The sequence below is a fragment of the Sylvia atricapilla genome, chromosome 2 (assembly GCF_009819655.1).
Source record: "Sylvia atricapilla isolate bSylAtr1 chromosome 2, bSylAtr1.pri, whole genome shotgun sequence".
Classification (NCBI taxonomy): domain Eukaryota; kingdom Metazoa; phylum Chordata; class Aves; order Passeriformes; family Sylviidae; genus Sylvia; species Sylvia atricapilla.
The window spans coordinates 6,020,972-6,033,175 of record NC_089141.1 but is presented as its reverse complement, the minus strand read 5'-3'; the positions used below and the strand labels follow the sequence as shown (position 1 = coordinate 6,033,175).

The following is a 12,204-nucleotide window of genomic DNA, read 5'->3' as shown; positions in this document are numbered from 1 at the left end:
AGTAATTTCTGGTTAAGAGTTTCATATTTCTTAAAACTCCAAGATCCAGAAAACAAGTCCCGAATTTCAGGTAACTTCTCACATCGGTGGACACTTTAGAAGAACTTGAACCCTGCATCTTGTTACAATTACTGCCAACAGATGAAGTGCACCAGGTTTAGCAATTAAAAGACTGGGATAGGAATGATCATTAAACTTCTGTGGTAATCACACTTTATAATTTAAGCTTCTGCAAGATCCTATTGCATGCATAAAAACATGAACAGGATTAAGTTCCTTATTATACTTATTTGGCAAAGTGTATTAACCACCAAATGCTGACTTACCACACCATGCATGACTTCCCTAATCCTGCAAGCACAATATTGGAATTACTTTTGCAAGTTTAACAGCAGGGCAATAACCACAGCTTTTCCTAAGAGTTTACCAGAACTTTGATTTTATTTAAAAGCTTACAATTCTATTAATAAAGCATGACACACTGCAGAATTTTGACAAAGTACAAAATTACCAACTATACTACTACTGCAAACAAAAAAACCCAAAATTAATTTAAAACCCACTATGAGAGCAGCAAGAAAAGATATCACTACAGACTAAAGAAATTCCTGCCCAATTATTTACCTTCATACCCTACTCAAACTCCTCCTCAGTTGGGGCATTTATATGCACAGTATCACTGTTGTGTAAAACCTTCTTCCAAAGGTTAAATGGGTCATGATGCATGTAGCATCTTTTTTTAGCATCTATCTATAGCTATCATCTGGCTATGTTAACATTTCAATGATTGAAAATTTGAGTTTTGAGACTACACATTTTCAGACGTTTAAAGGCTGTTAATTATTATCATAGTTGTTTAATCGGGATCACAAGTTCAGCACCCATCGTTATTCTTCGTCACCTAAAACCCTACACAAATGTGAACTTGCACCAGATGGAATGAGGTTATCTCTCCAGCACTGTTTAAGCAGGGAGGCAGTGCCACACCACGTCAGGTCATGATCACGGAACGCAGCTGGGTGAAGAAGGAAGTGGGGATGTTCAGAGTGACAATGTTTCTCTTGCCACTTCACCCTCCCGTGTGACAGAGCACAGCTTCCCTGGGACAGCTGAGCAGCTCCCTGCCCATGGGAAGTGGCAAATGAATTCTTTCTTTTGCTTTGCTGGAATGCAAGGATTTTGCTTTCCCCATTAAGCTGTCTTTGTCTCCACCCACACGTTTTCTCACGTCTTACCCTTCCAATTCTCTCCCTCATCTCAGCACAAGGCGAACAAGTGACCACGTAGGTGGTCCTTAGTTTGTTACTAGGGTTAAACCACAACTACCACAAATTCGAGTAACTTCAGCACCTAGGCAATGCTTCACTGACAACAGCTTTCACTCCACAGCACAAAAAATAGCATCCTCTAAGTCTGGTCCATATGGAGAACAGCAACTTACTGACATCTGTTCCTTCAGTGAGGGAAGTAATGTCTATCTGCAGCACAGACCCAGAAACAGTAACTCGGTCTGATGGGTAAAACACAAGCTAGCTCAGAGGACATGGTACACAGATTATTCAATTATTGCCTTCAGTGGACTGTGAAACATACGTTTTAAGGTACAGAGTTATGTGTGTTTTAATTAGGAGTATTTATTTATATACAAAGTCACCCAAACTGCATCACTGAGGTTTGAAGACACCTGCATCCTCCAGCAGAACTCAAGTGTAAAATTCTGCTCTGGATTGAACAGAATTTTACACTTTATATATTCATATATTAATTATTCCTGATTTTTTTATAACCATAGCCTTTGATAATCTCGCAGTGCAAAGGCAGGACATATAAGTCTACTCACCACAAGTTCTTTCCCCAGTTGTTGTTACATGAAGCATTTTTATATAAATTGTGATGGCTAACCTTGTCAACTAAATACTAGTCACTCACAGCTTTTACACAGCATCTACCTTGTTTCTAACTCTGCTTCAGGAAACACATTTAATGCAGAACTACCTATTCCCTTTCATTCAGGAGATCAGAGTTCACCATTCCATCACAGACACAGAATTTTCATCCCATGAGTAATTTCCCAAAACAGCAGTGACTTCAGCACAGACATTAACATTTCAATAGGAAATAAAACCTGACCTCCTGACACAACTGATACATTTTACTGTGAACCTGGACCTCCATAGGTGTTTTGTCACCTTCTACAGTTTCACATAAGTTTGGGTCAACTTTAGTGAAAACTTACTTTTATTTTACAGCTATGTTTAGGGAACACTGATACGGCAGCCAAGCTCATTACAGGAACCTAATAACATTTAGTATTTGAGATGAAAAACATCTGCCGGCTCTTTAGCAGCCCAGGCACGTTTGATTTGGTATGTGTGGGTTCTGGGTATGGTTGATTGCATTTTTTTGTGTGTGTGAGACTATCTACCCCTTTGTTTTCTTTCATCACGAAAGCCAAACGCATTTAGATCCATCTAGCTCAGCTCCTTTCCTCCCAGCCCCAAAGCCTCTCCCGTTCCCTCCGCAGGGCTCAGCGGTGGCCATCGGGTCTGGACAGCCGCGTTCGAGGGCTCTCCCGGCCCCTTCCACCTCTGAAAGCAGAGCCAGCCTGGATGCTGGAGGTGCTACACACGCAGGCAGGGATAGGGGTTGATTTTAATTTTTTTTTTTTCCTTTTTTTAAATTTTTTTCCCCTCCTTTTGCCCTTTCCACGTCGGTTTTCCCCACTCCGCCGCGCTGCCGGCAGACTCCGGGCGGGCACGGCGAGGGAAGGGGAGGGGGCGGCGGCACATAAAGCTCGGCAGCCGCGCTGAGGGCGAACAAAGCCCAGGTCGGCTCCGCCGGCACCGCGCCCCGGGCTGAGGGCGGGCAGGGCAAAGGGGCCGGCGGGGACGGGGATAGAGACACGCACACACACACACACACACACACAAACACACGGGGCGGGGACCCCACGGCCACACACACCGCGGGGACCCCCTACTCGCACCGCGCTGTCCAGCCCCGGGGCGGACACCGGCAGCCCCCTCAGCCCCACAGAGCCGCCGCCTCCCCTTCCCTCCCTCCTTCCCTTCCCTCTCCCGCCCCGTCGGTCCCGTCCCTTCCACCCGCGCCCACCTGCGGAGCAGAGCAGCACCAGGGACACCCCGAGCAGCGGCAGCGGCGGCGGCTCCATGGCGCGGCGGGCACCCGGCGGCGGCGGCTCCGTGCCCGGGCAGCGCCCCGCGCACCGCCCAGCAGGTGAATGGGCCCGGCGCCGTCACTTCCGGCCGCTCCCGCCCCGCCGCGGCCCCGCCGCGCCCGCCCCGCCCGCGGCACCTGCGCCCGCCGCCCGGGGCCGCCCTCAGCGCCGGGCCCGGCCCGGCCTCTCCGCCCGCCTGGACGGGGCGCCGGGGGCCCGAGGGGCGCCGTGCGAGCGGCGGGAGGCTGCCCGCGGTGGGCGGAGGGATGCCCGCGGTGCGGCGGGCAGGGCTCGGCCGCCGTCGGGAGCGCCTGTCCCCGGCGATTACCGCCCGTGTCTTGGTCCCCATAGCAACGCGGCTGGGCGCTCCCCGTGCCGCGCACACGCCTCGCCGGGGAAAGCTCCGGGATCGCGGAAAACGAGCTCGGGAGACAAAAGACAGACGAGAGCGTGTGCGAAAGGGCGCACATCACACTTTGGTTCTGTGGTGTCCAAAACAGCAGCGCTCGCCGGTTCCAGAAAACCCCTGCTCGTGCTTCACGTGCGGCAAAACCATCAGCCACGTTTATCAGAAGACAAAGTGCGCTCGATGAGGTTTATTTTCCATTCGTTTATTGCCGTGCTGCGTGTGTTACAACGGACTGCAATAGCAAAGCTGTTTGACATAAATGTGCTTCTGACACTTGTAAGGGGTTAAGCGGTGTTGGTACCATGCCCTTTGTTATGTCCGCAGCCCTGTCGCTATTGGGAAAACGTCCCCCTGACCGAATATTTACATAAAAGCTGTGCAGCACATATTTGCATTCCAAACAAATTTTGAAAGTGTTACCGTTCGGGTTTCTTTTTTTTTTTTTTCTGTGGCGGCCATAATAAATAAAGTTCCAATACATTTTTATGTATGTATGAGGTGAGAGTTTAAAAACCAGATTTTTCTGCCTTTGTCAAAAGCATTGGATTAAGTGGGTATCATACAGGGTTTGCTTCAGACTGACTTAGCTAAAAAGGAGGTGCTACACCTTTCATTCAGTAAAGGGTTTCTAGTGCTGAAATCGGCAGTGTCTCCATTTCTGCTGGAATTATGAATATGTGAACATGCACTGAAGTCTTTCAAAATGGTTGGTTACTCCGTGTAAAGCAGCAGCTTTTACCTGCCAGCTCAGAATTAGGTTTTTTGATAAGTAGGCCAAATGCATTGTCATTTTCCAGGAAGGTTCAGATAAGTAGTGCTTACATCTTGTAAGGACATGACAACTCACAGTGTCTGTTAGATCTCCTTTTAAAAACAAATCTACCCAATAAGATGCTGGATACTATACTTAAAGCATAGAATTTCAGTTTTGAAGGTTTCAAGCTATTTATTTAATGACAGAACAGAACTGTCTTTTCTTTCTGTGACGGAAAGAAATTATTAATGTAATCCAAAGCTAAAGGAACCTGAACCTCAAAGTAGAGGTATTAAGATTTTACACTCTTCTGGTTTTTTATATGTGCTGAAGACCTTAAAGGGTAATGTGAGTCGAGCATCCCAGGCTGACTGGATGAGTGAGGTTTTTTGCTGTACATCCACTTGTGTCAACACAGAAATTATATACCATGGAAAGTATAATGAGGCAATCACAGTCATTACAGAAAGAGAAAATGATTTGTCATTAGAATGGAGATGCTCACCCTCCTGTGAAGTAAATCCCAGCTAGTAATTAAAATTAATACAGTGCTGCATCTAGAAAACAGGAGCTCCACGTTTTGACTAACCTAGACAGACCTATTCCTGGTCTTATTTAAATCAAAAGCAACACTGAGGCAGTCAAGTTCACACTCTTGCAGTACAGGGCTTAATGATTATTTTTAAAAAGAAAAACAAAACAATCCCTGCTTCCCCACTGCAAACATTGGTCCAGCTGAAAAGACATAAAACTAACAGGTTTATTAGAGGATGTGCCATTCTGTAGATTTTTAGTGACCTGTACTTCCTGGAACACTGAACACAATGGGAGAAAGAGATAACTGTGAAAATGACCACTCACAAAAGAAAAGGTCAGGTTCCAAACTTTTTGAACAGATTTCATGCCAGCATTTTGGATCAAGCCCAAATACGGCCGCAGGATGAAGGCAGAATCCAGTCAAAAAAGGAAAATATATCCACCAGAGCAGAGATCTGCAGTCCAGACGCACACACAATTTGCAAATGGAAAATTATTTCTCATCTCTCTTATGGTGAGTGCTGTCCCATGCTCAAGAATTTTATGTTCTATGTTAAATATATTTAAAAAAGAAAAAATTCGCCTCATGTGTCTAATGTTAAGAAAACCCTTCAGTACTGTCCCTACATCAGTCTCAACCTGAACTTACAGATAACTTGAAATAAAATGTAAAATCAACATAATCTTCTCTAAATTTTATATAATTCCTTACCTGCCTGACCTTCCATGAAGTTAAATTACTATGGGTTTACTTTTTTGAGGGGATGGGTGAAAGAGCATCCATCCCCTCAAAAAAGAAAAAGTAAGAGTAAAAGAAAAATGAAAGAGTAAATGAAGTTACTCCCAGGCTTGACATACAGAATCAGTGAATTGGAAATCATCCATGCTTGTGTTACACGGGTCACACAGGACATATCCGTGCCATACAAAGAAAACAGGCTTGTTTTCTCTTTCAGTTTCTGTCCTGTACAGGAGGAGCTGCTGTCATCAGCCATTGCAGTACCCAAGACAAAATTCCCCAAAGGATCATACAGTTCCTAAAGTGGATAGCAACATGTCTCAAGAAGGGCAAGAGGAAAAACAAATAAGGAAGAAAAATAAAGAGAAGGAGAAAACAATATCTTTGGGACTTTGGGTCTGGATTTCCAGTTATAGGAGGGTGTTTTTGCATTTATTTCTGGGACACATATTCTTCTGGAGAAGGGCTGGATCAGCAAACTCCACCACTTTACTCAATAATCCAGGCCAGAGTCTGCATGAAGGAGTATTTGGTGAGGATTGGGAAATTGAGGCAGGACGACAGGACCATTTCTGTTGCAGGCTGTCGGTGTTCAGCGTGAACCCACCTGGAGGTCAGTCATTTAAACTGGAGGTGGCACAGCCCTGCTCTGCCCCAAGCCCCAAATTCCCATGTGTGCACTTGTGCTGGCTCTGGAGCTCAGGACACCCATGAATAAGATAATTTGGGAAGCCAGGCTGCCCAAAGATGAAGACCTTTTGTTTGCAGCCAGCTGAGCTCCCGAAAGTGTTTTCCTGGTTATTTGCCTGCGTGCCAGCTAGCACAAAAAAAAAAAAAAAAAAAAAAAAAAAAAAAAAAAGGGAGTGGCTGGGTGGCAGGCAGGGAAAGGACTGAGAGTCAGATGGAATCAGTTTAAGTTGGCACCATATCCAGAGCTCTGTGAACGGGAAGGTTTAACTTGTTCAAACTTTTTTTTTTTTTTTTTTTTTTTCCCCGAAATCAGTTTTGTCATTGCTTGTAGTGGCATTTGTGCCCGACTCGCACAGGCACTTGTCCTGCTAAGCTTTTTGGCACGAACTGTCCTTATCAGCATTAGTTAAACCAGCCTGGGGCGAGGCAGGCTGATGTGCTGAAAATAGCTACCAGAGTCAAGAAACAGCCCACATAGAGTTCTCATCAGCTCGGGATGGTTACGGCAAAGGCTTTGGGGAGGCAAAGTTACAGAGCGCCCAGTATTTGATGATCAAGCTGGGAGAGCAACTCGCGTGTTCCGTCCCAGCAGCAGAGCCCCGAGCAGTGTCCCGAGAGCAGCGCTTATGGCCCTTTTATACCGATAAATAAACACAATCCGTTACTGGGGAAAATTAGGAGTGAAGGAAAAAAAATTATCCGACGGCATCTGAGGTGTAATTATCTTTAAATCAAGTGAATGTTTTTGAGAGTCTCGTTCCTAGTTAAAATGACAGCTTTGCCATTTAGCGCCTCAGTCAAGTGACAGTTGCACCGGGGGTGAAATTCACACCTTGCCGTGCTCCTCTTTTTGGAGAGACAATTTTTTAGCAGAGAGGTTTTAAGAGGGCAGCAATTTACACCTTTGTCTCTATGTAATATTAAAGCTTAGAAAAAAACCATTTGCCTCGAATAATTTTCTCTCAGCGGTTATTTGGATGTTTGCATCACTTTGAAGCAGAGAAAGGAGAAAAAAGAGCAGCCCCCTACCAATGGTGGTTAGAGTTAACCCAGGGATAAAGCTTTATATTTTTGCTGTGAAAAGGAAGCAAAATCCATGTAATATGAAATAAATTTGCTTCGTTTGAAGCCCAGAAGAGGAGTATATCACGTGATTCGTCCTTATAGAAATATGACTGTTGTCTTTTCTTTGTTATATATTTGTATTCAAATCTATTTGTATTCAAATTTATTTGTATTCAAATTTTCATTGTCCATGCAGATGGCAGTAAAAGTGCAGTGCCTGTTGGTTGGAACATTAATGCAATAGACAATACAGACTCATACTCTTGCAAACTATTTTTCTGATCTTATGTTCACCACAGGGATGATTGAAGAACACCTTCCTTAAAAGGAAAAATAAAGAGTAATTTGCGGAAGTGGTGAGGAAATGCATCATTAGCAGCTGAGCTGAAGGTTTTCAGTTTGAACCTATTACTCTTTGTCTTATCATTATATTTCCTGATGAAAATTCCCTCTCCATCTTCCCTGTTGGCCCCTCCAGGTGCTGGAAGGTGCTTTTTGGAGAGTACAGTTGAACGGGAAGTTAATCACAGGTATGCCAGGAGCAATGGGCTTTCATACTTAATCCTGCTCAGTTTGAACAGTGCAGAACTAGTAGCTGATGGTGGTTAGGACTGCATTATGAGCTTCCAGGTTACTTTATTTGTGCAAGGCATTCATAAATGGTGCTTTAGCACTCACCAGTCTCTTTGGTGTCTGTACCTACCACTTAAGACTCCCTTGACATTTCCTGAAGTGCTACTCAGCTGCCACTGTCCTAACAGGCAGGCAAGTTTCTCCTGGCTGGCCCTGCTGACATTGCCTGGTCACTAGCAAACTCCTCAAAGCCCCTTCCCGGGATGAAATCCCAGAACCCTGAGGCAGGATTCTCTGTAATCTGTGGAAACGACCCTTTCTTCCAAAGCCTGAAGCAAGCGTGTGAAGAGAGCTCAAGAACAGGCAGGAAGGTGCCATTTCAGGTCTGCCAGCCCTTGTGTCAGTAGCTGAGATGCCTTCTCTCCTTGTCTCACGCTTCACCTCTCACTCTTGTCCAGTGTGAAACCCTCTGTGCTCAGCTGGCTGCTTGCTGACACTCCCTTTTCCTGGGAAAGCCTAGATGGATGGCTCAGGGCTGCAAAAACTGCACACACAGGAGCTCAAGTGTTATAGGGGAACTGCAACAGTTCTTACAGCCAAGCTCCTTAAAGGTAACTCAGTGTTATCTGCTGTTGTTGCCAAGAAAACAGGTAAATAACACGGAGGATCTGTGTGTTGGGGCCCACAGTTACAGAGATTCTGACAGTGCTTCCACTGAATACCTGTTGTTGTAGAGGTTGTTGCAGAACAATAATTTTCTCCAGTTTGATTGAAGCTTTGTGCTGCTCAGTCTTCCAAAGTGTCAGCTTCCACTGTCATGGAAAACAGATCTTTTATTAAAAATGAAAAAAAAAATCAGAATCTGTTTGCAGCTGATAGACTGGGAAGAAGACCTGCAGAAATCACAAAAATGACACGAATAAAAACACTCTTATATTAATTTGTTTTGAAAAGATTTTTTTTTGTTCGTTTTAATTCAGCCTAAGTATTTGGGGATATGTGGATAAGGATTTTACTCATAACTTTTTGGTTGGCTGTACTACCTAATTTTCCTAGCCCGTTCTGAGGTGGATACCACTTCCTTCTCCACATCCTGTACCCTCGGAGCAGGTCCCTTTTCCTGCTGCACTGACAAGTGTGGCAGAAACCACCCTTTGCCCTTCATCGCTTCCCTCATTGCAGCCACACCCCGCTGGGTACGGCGCAGACCTTGGCACAGGGAGCACACAGGGGTTTCTTCAGGGTAATGTTCCTGGCTGGATGTTCTGAAGGAGCCTTCCCCCATGGAGGTAAAAATAAAGGTGGAACAACATTCAGTGCAGAACTTCACCAGTTTTCTGGAGGGGAGTGTATGATGTGGCTGCTTGAGACAGCAGCGCATGTTGCTGGCTGATTCAAAGAGAAGCTCTCTCATACATACAAGTGTCCTCTCTGCAGATTTTCTTTCCCTGTCCAGTGCATTTAAACAGTGTCCTGTTGGAAGGGTGAGTTCTAGTTTGCATTTCAGGTCCACTTGGATGCATTTTTAGTTGCTGGATCTTTTAGCATCGTGTCATTGTGAAAATCTCACTTGGGTGCTTTTGGGATTTTTTGGGTTGGTTGGGTTTTTGTGGTTTGTTTCAGGTTTTTTTTTAGGTAGGCTTATGTAATTTCCCTTCCTACTGTATAAACAGGTTGGGTTGGTTTCAATAGTGCTTTGTAATTACATTAGCCCAGGAAAAAAATGCTGACAGTGTGGGGAACACATATTTTTACAGCCAATAACCATTGTAAAGTCTTGCGTAACTGTTTACAGTGAAACCGGTTTAGAACTGCTCTCCAGAGAGCCTGTGGAAAGTGTTTGCCCAGGGGAAGTAGCACCTAGTCTAGCACTGCTAATCTAATGGCAAACTTGAACAATGTCATTGCTTATTGTGTGTGGCACTTATTGCAGAATTCTGGTGTATCTGGGGACATTCTGCGAGTAATCCTCTACCAAAAAAATAAAACTGCTTTTCAAATTATGTACTTAAGGGTTTTTTTCTGAAAGCATTTTTCCCCTTTTTTCCATGCTTTCATCTTATTGCCTCTTGTTAAGTCAGATTTCAGTGATGAATGTCATCCTGAATTATATTTTAATGTTTCATCAATTAGTGAAATGCTCCAGAAGGATGAGCAAAATGTATCCAGGAGTTCAAAACTAAATGGCCTGACATGGAGAGGAGAGTGGAGAGGCAGGACAGCCAGGGTCTTAGTTGTGCTGTTTGCTGAAACCACTGGACAATTTGTTTCATCTCTCTGTTCTCAATTTGCTTCGTCTGAATAGTCGTATGATTAAATATTTGCTTGTCTGAAAGGGACAGTATGAAAAACTAAATTCAGTAGCTTATAATTGCCAAAATGCTTTGTTTTACCCCCATCACACAGGAAACAGTGAAGTGCAGGAAACGTTATAGGAGCGTGTGAGGTCCATTTTGTAGGACAATTTAATGCATTTTATGACCTCTCCCTGGAAGTTCAGAGATCTGTTTACAGTACAGGGTAGCAAAGGCTAATGCTGTGTCTGCAGGGACATGAAAAGCAGCAGACCTGGCCCTTCCCTTCCCGTGTGCACTCACTGCTCCCTGCTACTCCTTTGCTCTTGGGCAGTGTTCAGTGCCTTGCAGCCACTGGGGAGATGGGATTGGGCAAATCCCACAGTTTAGCAAGAGAAAAAGAATCATCAGGGCAGATGAAGGCTGAGACCTTCTCCTCTCAGGCACACGAGCAAACTTTTATATCATCAGTTTCGGTGATGGCTGATATTCACCTAAGCAATAAGTTACCTAAGCACAGGCTGCAGAAGTCCTGGCACCTCTGGAACGAAGGGCTGAGCTCCCACAGGGCTCAGATGGGTCAAAGGGACCCCTTGTAAGGTTTAGCTTCTTGTCATCTCCCAGGCAGCAACTTGTGGTGGCTCAGGGACCAAAAAAAGGTCAGTGTGGTTGTGATTATTATATCAGGTAAAGTGAACATCGTCGTCCCCCTGTGCTGGGCACTGCTGAGGCCACACCTCAAACCCTGTGTTCAGTTTTGGGCCTCTCATCACAGGAAGGACACTGAGGTGCTGGAATGTGTCCAGAGAAGGGAACAGAGCTGGGGAGGGTCAGGAGCACAAGGCTGAAGGAGGAGCTGCTGAAGGAGCTGGGGGGGTTTAGCCCTGAGAGGAGGAGGCTCAGGGGAGACCTCATCACTCTCTACAACTCTCTGACAGGAGGATGCACCAGCCTCTTCTCCCAAGTTAAACAAGAGACAAGACAAGAGGAAGTGGCCTCAAGTTGCACCAGAGGAGGTTTAGATTCAACATCAGGAAAAATTTCTCCACAAAGCACTGGAACAGGCTGCCCAGGGAAGTGGTGGAGTCACCACTCCTAAAGCATTCAAAAAATGTAGTTGTGACCCTTGAGGACTCTTGATGGTTTAGTGATGGTGGTACTAGTTGGCAGCTGCTCTTGGTCTTTTCCAATTTTAACAACTTTATTATTTTAGCAAAGCCAGTTTTTAAAAGGCTGTCAAAATTATGAATGCTATTGTCTGTTTGTGGCTACAGTGCAGTCAAAAAGGTTCCAGTTATGAGTCATGGCTCTGTTTCATCCAGTACATATGCATAACAAAATATTGATCTATGCCCTAAGTTGCACCTGCTCTGTTTTCCAAAGCAAGTGTTTCCTTTTAGCCCTCTGAAAGGTGTGCAATTAATCTGTCATCATGAACCCGACTAGATAAAAAGTGAAGTATTCAAGATAAGTTGTCTTGGTGGAGATAAAGCATTTTCATTTTACCACAAAGTAACATTACTTCAAGGATAATTGACCCCCCGGCATTGCAACCTCATGGCACAATTCATTTTAAGTGTGACTTTATTTCATAACAGGCCCTTCTTAAGGGTGTAGCCTGCTGGTATGTGTTTGTTTGTCATTTAAAATGGTACTATTCTGAATGCCTTTCTTCTCTCTCTGTTGGAAATTACTACTCCAGTAGCAGAAAAAGCAAAACAAGAAGAGTACCCACAGCTCAGCTTCTCTAGTTTACACCTTGAAATCTGCAATCTCAAAGTGCTCTCTTCAGGGTGAAGAGAAATTACCAAAAAAAAAAAGGGAAGGAAGGAGAACAGCCCTTCTTTTTATTCTGCTTTTCTGCATGTTCAAATTTTTGGTGGCTAAAGCCTGGGGCAGAGGTATCTTAATGGGGTGAGCAGGGCAGAGTGCTCTATAAACTATCCCTTCTTTTTGTAAGCAAAT

General features: G+C 44.7%; 1 protein-coding gene across 2 annotated transcripts in view; it reads right to left on the bottom strand.

Annotated features, from left to right (window-relative positions):
* The window catches only part of CXADR (CXADR Ig-like cell adhesion molecule), a 32,755-nt gene extending 29,550 nt beyond the window's left edge, over positions 1–3,205 (bottom strand). For both annotated transcript variants that reach the window (XM_066340721.1, XM_066340720.1), the window contains exon 1: positions 3,115–3,205. In XM_066340721.1, the coding sequence (XP_066196818.1) occupies positions 3,115–3,172 (58 nt within the window). In that variant the 5' untranslated portion in view covers positions 3,173–3,205. The remainder of the gene's footprint in view (positions 1–3,114) is intronic.
* Between the last annotated feature and the right edge of the window lie 8,999 nt (positions 3,206–12,204).